The 14829-nt window shown below is 42.5% G+C and overlaps 1 protein-coding gene across 2 annotated transcripts; it reads right to left on the bottom strand.

The window, feature by feature from the left end:
- Positions 1-101: 101 nt before the first annotated feature.
- On the bottom strand, positions 102-13512 carry tpx2 (TPX2 microtubule nucleation factor). 2 transcript variants are annotated; one of them, XM_063464164.1, is made up of 17 exons: positions 13483-13512; positions 12836-12987; positions 9887-10009; positions 9674-9797; positions 9316-9378; positions 9037-9141; positions 6580-6689; positions 5585-5730; positions 5265-5436; positions 5037-5175; positions 4106-4328; positions 3906-4001; positions 3658-3831; positions 3430-3576; positions 3247-3358; positions 2408-2574; positions 102-1348 (listed from the first exon to the last, which is right to left on the bottom strand). In XM_063464164.1, the coding sequence occupies exons 2-17, from the start codon at positions 12945-12947 to the stop codon at positions 1238-1240; spliced, it is 2124 nt and encodes a 707-aa protein (XP_063320234.1). In that variant the 5' UTR covers positions 12948-12987; positions 13483-13512; the 3' UTR covers positions 102-1237. The 2 variants fall into 2 exon arrangements, with proteins under 2 accessions (XP_063320234.1, XP_063320233.1); XM_063464163.1 differs by having other exon boundaries at positions 2408-2592.
- Positions 13513-14829: the final 1317 nt, after the last annotated feature.

Genomic DNA, 14829 nt, shown 5'->3' on the forward strand with positions numbered 1-14829 from the left:
TATTTTTCAGCAGCAGTCTGCAGGTGTTACCCATCATATGCTCATTTGTATTGAGGCCAGTAACCATCAAAGGGGTAATTTGAATAATTGTTGACCGGCTCACTGAGGTTTGAAAGGCCTAAGACTGTTTTTTTTAAATACATTTTATAATATGTTCATTTTGACTTTAGAATACTTGCAGTGCTGAAATCACCGAGAGCTTCCCCCTCACAGAATGGCAGCATCTGTTGCTGGAGAAGCTGTGTGTCATTCAGCATTCATGGTGCTGGATGGACGGACAGCTGGATGTTTAATTGGTTTCTTTTGTATTTCTTTGATCTCAGTTATGTTTGTTGTTTTAAAGAGGTAACGCTGCAAAAACTAACGTGGGTCAGGAAGCCTGTAAATGCTTGGACCCATTAGTTTTGTTGGGCCATCCAGATGGCAGCTTGTGTAGTAACACAAGTCATGTCTTCAGCTGAACTTCATTACAGGCAGGTTACCTTTGATTTGTAAAAATAAGTTGTTTTGCTTGATTTTACTTCAGCAAATATCTCTTTACTGTAGCTAAAGCAGCTTTATTCAGACACTCCAAAGCCTTTTTTGTACTGTATTAGATAAAAGCCACACTGAGAAGTTTCATATTGGAATCACAGCTCACTTTTATTCTTGAAACTGATGTTCATGAGCTTAAATTTGTGAGGTTCAGGCTCACTGAACGATCTGACCCAAAACCATCAAGTTCTGTGTATAAACATATTTAAGAATAATAATGATTAAAAGTCTCAGCAGTGCTGAGTGAGAGGGCTCGTCTCATGAAACAGCGCCTCTGGTTTGGTGGTTCAGCCAAGAGCACCATCAGGAAACCAGCCAATCAGGAGAAGTCTGATGCCAAGTGTTAAAATTTAGATATTAAACTTTGTAATAATTCTTCCCCACGGATGCACAAGTTCTTTTATTTGTATAGCACTCCAGTTTCTGGCCAATCACAAAAAGAGCTCTTTAGCAAATAAACGGGCGACCTTGTGCTGATGTCAAACAATCTGACAGAACAAACTCAGCAGTTAACAGGCCAATAACTACTGGTGGGTGTAGATGACATTTTATTCTGTAAAACAGTCACATTAATAAGTGTACATCAGGCAGTTAAAATACAAAGCTAAACATGGAAAAAAAAAGAAAAATTTAAAAGCAATGTAAAAACAACATTTCAGGTCAGAGACTTCTGTGGTAACGTTACATTTCACAACAAAAGTGGTCACAAGCGGAAGCGATCGGAGAAGTTTGGAGACTCCGGGACTGTAAGAGGAACTTCGCTCTTCTTCACAGCTACAGGTTTGTAGTGTCTGATGGGCTGAGCTTTGTGCACCTGCAAAGTGTGACATACACTGTGTCAGACCACAGACAGGCTGTAAAGTACTGATAGAGCAATAACATACAAGTATACAGTGACATTACACGGAGCCCTGTAATGACTGTGCAGCGTTTCACACGACCAGCTCAAACTGTCACACAGGTCATCCTGCTGGGACGTGGCACGGCCTCATGGTTGATATTTGATATGAAGCACCTTGTGGCGACTGTTGTGATTTGGTGCTGTGTTAATAAAATGACATTGAATATTTAAGTTATATATATTTAAGGACAACATCTCACCATTATTTGATGCGATTTTATTTCGAGTGATACGATAGGGTTTATAAAAATATGCTCAGGCAGAAGCTAGAAATGAAATCTATTTGTTCCAAATCTGATGAAAAGCAGCGTTTCCATATTAAATATTTCCAATATTACATCATGCCACTTTCTAGTAGTCTTTGTACTGCGTCAGCAACTTTCTGTCCCTCCTCAGCATCAAGTGACCAAAATATATGGTCTCAAAGTTTAGAGGTATTTGTGTTCTGAATGTCAATGCAGCTTATGTTTTGGGAAATCCCAAAATACACGGTCGTGGTTTGCATCACCTGAACTGCATGGCTCCAACAGAATTTGGGTTCTTAGATTTGTCTTGATGTGGGGTTTTGAAATCTCTGATTACGTTCTTCCAGCAGTGCTCTGTCCAAGTCAGAGGGTTAGCTGAAGAACACTGTGCAAATGTTACCAAAGACTTCCTCTGATAGTTTCCCAGTAAAGGTTTTAATGGTGACCACAGGAGCAGCGCTGCTGTTTTGGACGATCGTTTTCTTTCACTTAACCTGAGCTCAGCGTCAGTAGCAGCTCCGCCTCTTTGCAGTGTATAAACAGACTCTAGCTGCACCTTAAACTGTGCCAGCGTCATCATCATCGCTGCTGCTGTTGTGTTAACAGTCTTTGTTCAAAACTGGGGGCTGTGTGAGCTGCCAAACGTGCATTTTTACAGCCATCTGTAGCTCTATATCTACACACATACACACCAGCACCAGGCGCTGCTGATTCTTTCTGCAGTTACCTGCTCTTGTCGCAGCCGGGCAATCTCCTCCTTCTGTCTCTGCTCTTCTTCTCGTCTCTGCTCTGCCTCCATGTGCGCCCGCAGAACCTCCTTCTCACTGGTCGCTCGCTCGTACTCCTGCCACTCTCGGGCACGCCGCTCTGTTGCCAGTTCAAAGGCCTCTACAACTATGGAAGAATTATTGCCTTCAGAGTGCAGTGACAGATGACAGTGAAGACAAAGGACACAGTGAGTGACACAACCTTGAAGAGTGGTTCAGCCTCAGCAAAGCTGAAGCACTCTTCAAGACACATGCAATTTTCAGACAGTATTCAACACCAGCGCTGCACCTGCCCATTACTTTTATCATCCATTAGTCATTCTCAGATCAATCAGACAATAGTGAGATATTTATCTAGAGCCAGTAAATGTGGCTCCAGTGTCTGATAATCAAACTCAAAACTACTTTTCTGATAATTGCACTGAATACTCGCAGCAACAACAGGGCGCAGACATGTGGCTGCAGCTGTATCGAGCGTTTTACATGTCAGCTGAAGATTTAGGTGTAGCAAACACCTCTGTGCCTAGGTGGAGTCTCCAGGTAATCTGATTTGCTAAGAGCAAGATAACGCTCATATTTGTCATTGACATTCCTCAGAGAGAGAAATAAAGCAGTTTCTGCTTTATAGTTTGTCAGACTGTCATTTGAACATTTTGGAAAATGTGGCGTTCAGCTGAGGAAAGGAGATGTGACAACAGCACAACAGACGACCTCTATACAGCTGCAACCTCCCATCATGCATCACAGCAATGATAATAAACACAAAGGATCTGTTTTAGTCTACACTGAGCGTCCTTACCCACTGCAGGCCGGGCCTCTTTCTTGGGCCTGAAAGGCTCCTTGTGAATGACGGTGTTGGGCCGAGCTTTAAATACTGCTGCGTCCCCTTGATGTTTCTGTTCTTCTTTCACCTGCGAGGTACAGATGTTGTGAGCGTTATTCAAATAAAAAAATGAAAATAAAGTGAAAAATCCCATCATACCATCTGCTCCCAGCGACTGTTCTTCACAGCTCCCCGTTCATCCAGAAGCAGCCTAAAAGGCTCAGGCTTGGTAGGCTCCAGCTTCTTCTTCTCTGGCAGGACCACACTGTCAAAGTCAGGCAGCGGCTGGGCCTTAAACTGTGGTATCTGGAAAATATTCAGGCCACAGAGAGTCACTCAGTAACTCTGTATGTGAAACTCTCAACGACAGACTGAAAGTCAAACTACCTCTTCGTTTCGCTTTTCCTCCAACTTTTTCTCTCTCAAGGCTTTTCTTTCACGCTCCCTCTGCTCAAAGGAGAAAGGACAGACCTCCACACGGTGGTTCTCAGGTAGCCGGGGCTGAAAGGGCAGGCCGAAGTGAGGCACTGGAGGGGCCTTAACTGGTGACGGCTGCTTGACCTGACAAAGACAGTTTTATGGGTACAGCTGCAGAAGACGGTGCACAGAGCCATAGCAAAGACACGCGTCCTTACCTCCTCGACCTTGCGGTCTAGTCGAACTCTCTTCTTGAGAGCAAAGGCAGGAGACTCGGGAACAGTCGGATTTGCAACTTTCTTTTCTGGCAGTCCCTGTTGATGAGAGGATTCTTAAAACTGTATTCCCACACAGCAAAATCTGCCTTTCTGCAATGGAAAAATAAACAACTTTGAAACTCATCAGTCTTTAAACTCACCACAACTCCTTCCAGAACCTTTTTGGGCAGAGGCTTGGCTTTAAAGTTCTGGGGCTTTTCGTCATCCTCCTGGGGCTTCTTTGTGGCCTGCCTCTCCTGGAGCCTTTTTTCAATCTCCAGCTCGAAGCCTTCGGGTACGGTGGGCTCCTTCACTGCTGGCTTTTTTAGGTCCTCTGCACTCTCCAGTATCTTCCTGTTCAGCTCCAGCGCCTTGATTTTAAAGCTGCGTTTAAAAGCCAACATTAGTCAGTGGTCACTAGATCAAAATGTAACGCTGTCACAGTGAAGTGACCCAAACGTAGCTTCTGACACAACCAAACTACAAGTGTAGCGGCAAAAACACGTCACATCAATCAACGCATTTCAGCATTTTGGCCTCTGTAACCGTTGAAGCTGCACCCATGCACATACTGACCCATGACTCCTAAATAATCAGCTGTATTTTGTACAATAATGGTCTTTAAAGAAACCCTGCAATGCCACATTTTCCATGTGTTAGCAAAAGGAGGAAGTTTACAATGGCCCATCTGAAACATCTTAGTGCATTTATTATTTCTATGCTATTGTAAGTCATTATTGTCAGGCTGTCCTAAACACTGCCTGAAAAACCTTCAGTTGATGCCAAATACTGCACCAAAAGTACTGACAGGGACTAGAAAGTAAGAGAGCACACACACTGGCTCCAGATTCTGATTTAAAATCCTTCCCCTCAAACACAAGTTTGGATTCAGGAGGCAGACGCTCTCTACTTTTAAGATTAGGCTTCAAACTTTCCTTTTTGCTTATAGTTAGCACTGGATCAGGTCACCCGGACACTTTAAATACAACGTTTTTTGCAAAACACCAGAAATTTGTTGTGAAACCACGTTTCCCAACACAAAGTGTTGGCACATTACAAGAACCTCCAAGCAGAAAAAGCCAAGCTTCTCACTTTGCAAGTTTTTCTGCCTCCTCAGCCTCCAGCTCAGCAGAGCACTTAACAGTAGGCGGCCGGCTCCTCTGACGAGTCATCAGGTGTGGGGAGTGGGGCTGAGTGAGCTTCAGGTGGTTCCCCTTTGCTGTGGCGGGTCCTGTTGAAACAGGACGCAGATACAATGAAAACCTGCAATGTTTTTAAAGCCTTATCTGAAGAGTGTCAGAGAGTCAGCGTGCACCACACCTCTCTCTTGACTTCTACGACTGTGCATATGGTAGCGGGTGGGGGTTCGCTTCTGGAACTGCTCGATCTGCTGGGCCATGGGCACATAAGCGCTCGCCTCTTCCGCCTTCCTCTTGTTGCCTGCTGACAGGTTGAAAGGTTTGGGCACCGTGGCACCTTTCCGAGCCTTTGCCTGAAAACAAGTATAATCAGGCATTTTTCATCTGACCTTAGCTTAAATATGCAGATGTTTCATCACGTTTCTTTTAGCTGCTGTTAACAAAGATGAACTTTATAGTGGGCTGCAATGAACTGGCAATAAAGCAAGTTGTGCCACTTACTGGGGAGGAGGGTTTACGAAGCTGACTGACAAAGTCCACTTCCTTCTCCGTGTTGCATGAAGTGGAGGACTTAACACGGGTATCTGTACTGAAGTGGAAGTCTTTGGGCACAGTTGTAGACAGGAACATCTTCTTTGGTGGTGGATCTGAAATGACACCGTTCTCTGGTTTGGTTTTGTTTTTTTAAACCAAACAAGTAAAGTGAACATTTTAACCCCCAGAACTCTAAACTCATCAGAACTGCTAACAGGGGTCATTTTGACCTGCAACAACAGTGATGGCAAAGACGGCGTTTCTGGGTCGTCTCAGATCCTTTAAAAATGCACATGAGAATAAACCAATAAACAAAGGGTACAACACATAAAACTGACACCTAAACAATTTACTTGAATAAGAACATTATGAAAAGTTAAACATGTGGTAGTACATGTGCTGAAATAGAGGTGTGAAAACACTGTTAAACAGACCGATCAACTCATTGTCTGCATTGTAAACTTAACCACAGAGCAGGCTACAAAAATGTAACAAACATTTAATTTCTATAAAAAGTAAAACAGTCAAGTTTCATCAGTTTCCTTCACATCGTCTTTGCTGATCGGACCTTAAGCACCACCCACACTGCAGCTCAGTTCTGACCCGTCTGCTTCACCATCTGATTGGATTAGTTCTCCACACACTTGACTGCTCAGTTCACCCAGCATGCCTAGCAACACTTTCATTTTACTTTAGTCTCTATGGGTCACAATGACGTCTTTGACAGTTCAAAGTATGAGTGGTCGTACTATTTCTCCCCTCTTAAAAAACAAATTCACAAAAAAAAACAAATTTTAGGAATATTTTTGGAAACACAGGCTGATGAAAAAAAAAAATGATGGGGTTTTATTTTTCACAGCTCGTTTTGTTTAAATGCCAAAGGGTCAAACGTACCCGTTGGCAGTTCTAGAGTTAGAGTGTTACTACTGGCTGTAGCACCACAGTCTGAAACATGTACTCACTCCCTGCTAGAGCAGCCTTGTAGCTGGCCTCATTCTTCTTCCGGTGAAGAGCAACTTCCTTCTGAAGGTTCCTGATGCGCTCCAGCTCCAGCTCCTCAGAGGTGCTCGGCCTGCGGGTCACAGATTTTTGTAGACTTTAATCTTTAGTAAAAGTACATCTGAACCCCCGTCTCTCATTTAAAGGCTCAACGTGTCAACGTTCTCTTCATGACCCTACTACTAAAAAAGGCGACTGGCTCAAGCTCAAGGACTCATTTACACCAAATCCCAGACACTACACCTGCTACCATCATCCACCTTCCCACATGTCTGGGTGGGGTACTGTCTTAAAGAAGGATTCCTGCAATGCGAGTACTGGAGGTCAGCCCAGTACTCAGAACAAACCTGAACAAGAGAAATTCAAGCACTTCATGACAGGCGAGCCCTCAGACTGAGGACACAGGACTGCAACCATTGATCATTGTAATTATTAAGCGTCCTATCCTGTCAATTAATCACATAATCAGACAAGAAATGATTTTTACTTATGAGCAATAATCAAAAGAGAAAAAAGGGTTTAAAATGAACTGCTCATTGGTTTCCATTTTACAAATGTCAGTCAAAGAACAGTCAAAGGTCAAAATCAAATAAGGTATACATAAAATCTCTACTCTGACACAAAATAAATGTCTGTGGCATTTGGCTGTTTGGGAAGAGGGAACGTTTTAGAAGTGACTTGGCAGCAGCAGACGGATGCAGAGCGACACTGAGGGCGAGCTTTCTGATGTGAGGGGTTCGTGACATTTAGTGTAGTCCTCTGTTTTTTTTAAAACAATGAGGCGACTCCTGAATGTCACAGATGGCTAAGAACCAACCAAAGGCAGGAAGAAATGTATAAACACCTGTTTTTGTGAGGCCTGATGTGGCTGTATCGCCTGACACCCGTCCATGAGGAGAACTCTGCAGCGGTTACCTGTGGCTCAACAACAGCCGCACACAGGAGTGACTGATACTGCAGCAGTAAGCAAAACGACCGGGCTGGAGAGTTCAAACAGCTGGAGACCAACTACCACCCCCCCCCACACACCCCCACCCCCCCACACACACCTCTAGTCACCACGTACTGTGTGTAACAGTCCTCTGTCATGGTGAACCAGACGCAGCCCTGCTCCAGCACACATTGTGAACCCAGTGCTCCTTTCCCACTAGTACCAACTCAACTCTGCCCCAAAGGCGTGGTGGGTCGTTATAGCAACGAAGCAAAAAACTGATGTCATCTGTATGCGACAAATGCAGCACCAACAGAGGATGCTGAGGCGATGGTATACCTGCTGCTCGCTCTGCAGGTTTTTGTTGCAGCATTTTCAATTGTTAAGTTGAAAAAAGAAACGGAAGAAAAAGGCAGTTTTATTTTTTAGTGTGACCTTCAACCATTTCAACGATCCTTCTAACGTCTTTAACTCTGCCAAAACAGATGCTGTCATTTTGCTGTCAGATGCACTAATCAACGTTTATTTACAGCTGCTACAGGAGCGTAGAGTACATGTGACCACACCTCTCTAACCCCGCCCCACACGCCAAATCACACAAATCCCTGTACCTCCACAATAACTCAGGCTGTCAGTAGCAGCTCATTTACACTGTGGGAATGAATTACCTGACAATGGAAAAATACTTATGACACGACACTAATGTGACAAACGCACATTTTTCTGGCCACACACTGTAACAAAACAAGATTTATGTATGGTGGGTCTTTTAGCCGATATGTAGCGCTTACCTTTGCTTTAACAATGAACAATTTCTTGTTGTTCCCCTCCGACACGGCGGCATTATTTACCCAGCCAGATCCAAAATGCATGTATCTGTCCCTGCTTTGAAAGCTTTAATCCTGGCAGCAGTGTAAGGTGAGGGGTGCTCTACAAGCTACATGGTGGTGACCAAACTGGTGAGACTCTCACAGAGACATCACTACTTTCAGGGATTCAAATAAAGCTGCACAGTACGATCACAGTTCCCCCACAAAGTTTCTCTTCATTTTCCCTCCATGGACAGATGATCCAAGCAGTCCGTCTAATATTTACAGTCATGAAAAATGTTTTACCCACGAGGGTAGTGAGTCAGGTCATGTGACTGAAAACTGTGAACACACAAGTCCAGATTGTCTGTTTATAACCACTTTAAGACTGACAAATATCTGATTTTCATCCTTTTCTCTAGTTTTATACTCTCCAGCCTTCCTTCTGTTACCAGTATCAGTTCACCCTCCGTCCTGCTTACAAACTTGGAACCTGCCGTCTATTTTTAGCTGCCTTAAAACCGCTCGCTCTACCATGAAGTAAATACATATGAGCCAGTTTTACTTTATCATTCTACACAAATGCTGAACATTTCCAGCCGAGAGCATTTTAACATTAATTTCAAGTTCTTTCTCATTGTACATTCAAGGATAGATAAAGGTGTAAGGCACAGTCTTACTCTGTGAGTGTGGAGGTGGAAGCTGCTGCGTGGGTCTGATGTTCTCTCTTTGAATTTAGCCGCTCACTCCTGCGGGGACCCAGCCCGGAAATCAGCTGCTCACTCCTGGATTTTTGGGCAACAGGACATCTACATTAAACCGCTGTAACTGAAAACTCGAAGAAAAAAGTTAAGGTGAAGAGATGTTTTCTTAGCTTTCTAACTGGTAGAAAGTGTGCATGTGCTGGACTCTCAGCTTTTTCAGGTTTAGAATGATGACAGGATACTTCTAATACTCACTCTTTGCACTTCTTTGATGGTGGTGCAGCTGGACCACTGGTCATCTCTTTACGCTTTGAAACTCTAAAATAAATTAGAACAGAAGCAGTTCTCAAACTTGAACCGATTACACACAGATGCTGTTCTATAACCATCGTGTTTTTACACAGGGGCTGGATCAGACAGCGAAGCTGCAGTGTTTAAGGTTGGGACTCTGCGTGGTACGAAGGGTACTGCACACCCACTTAGAGGAGTTGCCAATACATAATGCAATGCCACACATTTATATAGTATTTATTAATGTAATTTGCACTTGTCTCTTCCACAATGTCAGTCTTACTTTTACTGTTTTGAACCAGCTTCATTACACCAACTGTACCTGCGTGGCTGTGTAGGGACTTTATTAACAGGCCTTTGCTTTGAACGGACATCGTTCTCTGTGCGACGTTCACCACCCCAGGACGTCACAATGTTTGCAGGTGGAGATGCCGATATGCTGGGACCTGGAACATAAAAACAATTGCAGATAGTCACACATTAACCAAGTTACAAGGACAAAAAATAATAAAGACGCACAGGGGTGTTGACTAACCAGAGCCACCGTCAGTGTTTGTTTGAGGCAACATCGCGTGCTCAGGCTCATCACTTGTCAGAGGCAGCTGGTCCGGTCTCGAAGGTGTGATAAGATGATCACTTTCTCCCGCAGCGTGCATTTCTGCCAACGAGAGATTCGATAGTCAAAATTTTTGAATAAATTCTGGTCACTAGTACACTACAGGTTCGACTGTAAAGCCCCACTTTTTTAGTTAGAAATCCCACCTGAGGGGCCATTCCAGTTTAGGAGAAAAGAAAACATTAACCAAATAAAGTCCGACTTTAAATGGAACGCTCAGTCAAATCCTCAGGACTGAGGATCAAATAGAGCAAGCCTATTCAAATGGTGGCAAACGGGCCACATGCAGCCCAGAAGCAACCTCTGAGTGGCCCTGCCTGTGGTCCTGGCAGAAACGCAAAAAAATATATATATATTTTTTTCCTACAGCATAGTGTAGACTGTGAATGCAACACTCCTAGTAGGCTAGCAACATTCAACCCACAATGCAGCGTGATGTTGTAAACATTAAGCTATCATGGCACCAGTTCCCTAATGTTAAGAAAGTAGCAGTCGTCATCCTCAGTATATTTGGGTCAACGTACACATGTGAATCAAGCTTTTCACACATGAACTCAATAAAAAGCAGCTCTCGCTGTTCACCGACTGACACTTCACTGCTGCCTTTGGATTGCACCGACATCTTACGAGCCAAAAGTTGCTGCTCTTGTTCAGAAAAAAAAAGTCACGTCTCCCATTAATAATGTAAGAGTAACTGTAGCCTACATATCAACATAATGTGGGATGTCTAACAAGCCATGAAGCACTGATAGCTTTGATAGGATTGACCGTTCTTTTTTAAATTCTGTTAAATGCTCTTTAAGATGCGTCTGAGTCACCAAAATATTTATTTTATTTTGAAAGGGAATTATCAAAACGTCTGTTTTTTGAATTTATTTCAAATGTGAAGAAAAAGTATTGCTACTACCGCAGACGCTATTCAGTTATAGCTCATTTAATGTTTTTATGGACCTTTAGGTGTGCATTTGTGAGAGGTCACCAGATTTAAAAGGAAAAAAGTGAATAAACATTACTTCAATACATTTGTGTTGGTTTTAAATTTATCATGATCTGCTGCTACTGGCTGCAAAAATATGTCTATAAAAAAATAAATAAATAAATAATAATCTGACCCAACTAACTTTTTAGTTGAATAGCCGTGAAATAGAGGATCAAACGCCATTAAACAAAAAGACACTATAGTAGTTTGTTGACCTCGAGTGCTGCTGATCTGACCCAAGCTAAAAACGACTCTTCCTCCCTCCTGTTTTAAATATCACAGTCAGGACGCGCTGGTTAGCTCAGTGAGAAACCAGGAAACCATTGGCCACGTGGCCAGAGTGCAGCGACGCATGCTTGAGCTGCAGCCCTTTGCTGCATGTCTTCACCCCTACTCTCTTCTTTCTTGTCTTCATTGCTCATCTATCCAATAGAGGCATAAAAAGCACAAAAATGTTTTTAGAAAACAATTACAAAACACCACAGTCGGGACTAACACGTGGTAATATTCCCTAGTCCTCTGGATTAAAATGGAGACCCTGCTCTGCAGAAGAATGTCAGAGTTACCAATCTCACAGTTAGTTGTGATAGTTTGTTGAACATGCTTCCTGGAATAGGGCCCTGTTGATGTCTTTGTTTTGGTTTTGCAACCATTATGAGGCAACAAACCACAATGCATTGCCATTCCAAGAGCAATCACTGGTGTGTCTTTATATACATCATCGGGAATTCGATGGGGATGTGGCGAACAGCACCTAGAGGCCAACTTCAAGCCTGTAGCACAAACTACCATCAACTGTGGGATTTACCAATGAGATGCCCTGTCCCCACAGCTGTTCTTCACAGGCCTGAACCCCCTCAGCCAGACCATTGACAAGACTCGCTAGGGATACAGACTACAGAATGGAGTTGACGTTAGACACCTTCGCTTCATGGAGGACACGAAGCTGTATTCAAGGAGTGAACGTGACATTGATTCACTGATCTATACAACAAGGATCTACAGTAGTGACACAGGTATATAATCCAGACTGGAGATGTGGCGTTGGACAGTAATAAAGAGGGGAGGTAGTCAGAATTGAGTGGGTTGCACTACCAGAAGGCAACATTGCAGATATCAAGGAAAGTTAAAAGTACTTGGGAATCCCACAGGTAAATGAACGCCACAGTCACCAAATACCCAACATGACAAATCTGAATTTTAAAAAACTGGACTAAATTTCAATAAAACTCATTTTCAATATAAAAGATATGCACAGGCTTCAAAACAGATCTTTTTTTTTAAAAATATATAATACAACACTCTTAAAATACATATGCAGGGACACTGAAGCTCTAGTAAATATGAAATTAAATAGTAAAATGAGGAACTGACTGGTTCATATACAGCGCTTTTCTGCTCTGAGCACTCTATAAAACCGCCTCATTCAACCATTCACACAAGCAACAAATATCAAACATTAGTACCCCAATGGATGCATCAGAGAGCAACCTGGGCTTTGTATCTTGCCCAAGGATATTAGGCAAACAGACTGGAACAGCCCAGCATCAGAGCACCAACTTTCCAACTAAAGATGACCTGCTCTACCTCCTCAGCCTAAACTCTCTCTCTACATTCAAAACACTTGGAGATGACAATATGACCTGCGAGTGGACACTTTGGTTAAAACTGTTAGCCAACATCCTAAGATAAAGGATACTGGCAAATGGTAGGAATGACGTACACATGTTTTTGTGAAACAAGTCACCAAAAAGCCTTCTTCAAAAAGTGATCGCTGCCTGTTAGGTCCGCTTTTGTAGCCCTCCATAACAACACCCACTTGCTGTATGGCCAGCAGGGTATCCTTTAAAATGCATATTGCTGGATAAAGATGTCCAGAGGACACTTACCAAACCACTTGTCGTCGGTTCCAGCATTCACTAGTTCTTTGAAGTCAACGACGTGGGACGGGGCATCAAACTCGTAGCGCTCCGAAGTATCCCCGGACTCGTTCTCGGCCATGTTTTCAGGTTACTTCTTCGACAACTCACTAAACAGGAAACTACGAAGATTGAAAAGTTAATAATTTGAAGTTTGCAAACAAAACCAGTTTTATTTGCAACAACCAAACTGAGGTGACTTGCATCCACATAAAACACGGCTGGGTTGCATTCTATCGCTATGGCTTCTGATGGGAGACTATTGGCCGTGTTAGCCAAGACAACAGACCAAACTGGCTGGAAAAGGTCAAAAGCATTTACTTCTCGTCTCCTACGAGAATTTACCCCACAGTAATGTCACGTTAGCTTTGTAATTGCGGTTCCGAGTCGCTTTTTCTTCATAGAAACTGAATATAAACGGTAACATTGCTGAGAAAGAAACAACTGCCGAGCTAGCGTTACATACGTCTTCACAGGAAGGTACTATTAACATAAATCCAACTATAAACTCACTCCATTATACACATAACAATATGCAACACTATATACCGCTCATTAAAAAACTACATCTGAAAATAAGGCAACAATAAATAATGTAAATGAGTGCAAAAACTCACCGTCTTTGCTCACTGCGACTAAAAGGGAAAACAAACAAGCCGCGAAGCGCTCAACGGAAGCGTTTAAATTTGCCACTGGTTTGAAGCAGCCAATCACAAACGTTGTATTCGCCAACTTGTCACTTATTGGCTTATGCAATGTAAAACGTATTACGTAACCACGTAATCACAAAACTTAAAATCTGCGTGATTTTGTACAGTGATGTGTGAAATTTTGAATACGCCGGCTCCAGTCCACATAATATTGAATATACGTTGTTATTTTTTTTAGAAATACACACCCACAAGTTGTTAAATTCAGTGTCACAAACTGAATCATCCAAAAATACAAATGTTTAATATGTGACTTTCTTTTCGTTCGCTTAAAGATCGTTAAATAGGCAGCCACTTTTTCTTCCTCCAAACTTTTATGTCTTATAAACTGTGTAAATGGGTACATTCATCAGCTAAGGAAAAAAATACAAAAACTGATGGAACAAAAAATAATAAATAAAAAATCAGCAAACGTTACAGTTACACATCATGATGTCAATGTATGATAGCACATACAGATAAACGCACACAACTAAATTATAAAATAATGAAATGCACGACTGATTTTGTTCCTGCCTATGTGTTAACCCTGCGACAGACTGGCGACCTGTCCAGTGTGTACTCTGCCTCTCGCCCAAAGACAGCTGGGATAGGCTCCAGCGCCCAGCGACCGTGAAAACGATAAGTGGAAGCGAATGGATGGATGGATGGATGGATGATTTTGTTCCTTCCTATTTTTCTTATGACCATGAAGTTTTCCAAAAGTAATGCACGTTCTTTTCAATTTAGTCTTCATCAAAATAACAATATACAACACTATATACCGTTTATTAAATAAATGAAATATTTCACCACACATACATCTTAACAGTCCTACTGAGTATCTTCCTTTGCTACATCCTTTCAGGCAGATAGGACTCACACAGGACTCCAAGCTAGAAGTTCAGTAGCTTATTTGCAGGATAACAAGGGGAGCAATGATACAGGCTTGGGTCTCCAAAAGCAGACAAATCACAGTTACTCCTCTCCACAGAATGATTCCTCACCAGACATCAGCCCACCAGTCAACTGTCTCCAAACAGAAAAAAGTCTATCACGCTATAAATAATGCCTCAATTAGTCTTTTAATTCATTTAATTCATTTAAGGTTATTTATTTGAGGTAAGCACCGATGATCACTGATGATCAATAAACCAATAGGATTGTCTTTTATTTGAAATGGGTTTGCTGTGGGGATGGACTGTGCTGAGGCTAAATAATCAGTAACTCCCCTCAGAGTTATTGTTTTTCATAAGAAACATTATTATTGTAATA

Source organism: Pelmatolapia mariae, linkage group LG20, assembly GCF_036321145.2.
Source record: "Pelmatolapia mariae isolate MD_Pm_ZW linkage group LG20, Pm_UMD_F_2, whole genome shotgun sequence".
Lineage (NCBI taxonomy): Eukaryota > Metazoa > Chordata > Actinopteri > Cichliformes > Cichlidae > Pelmatolapia > Pelmatolapia mariae.

What these genes read in the sequence shown, in the direction of transcription:
- tpx2 (XM_063464163.1), bottom strand. Translation starts at nt 12,947, where the DNA reads ATGGCCGAGAACGAGTCCGGGGATACTTCGGAGCGCTACGAGTTTGAT. An exon ending in TCGTAGAAGTCAAGAGAGAG is followed by an intron (nt 5,176 to 5,264) that starts GTGTGGTGCACG and finishes CTGTTTCAACAG; the next exon opens with GACCCGCCACAGCAAAGGGG. An exon ending in ACAGTCGCTGGGAGCAGATG is followed by an intron (nt 3,359 to 3,429) that starts GTATGATGGGAT and finishes TGTACCTCGCAG; the next exon opens with GTGAAAGAAGAACAGAAACA.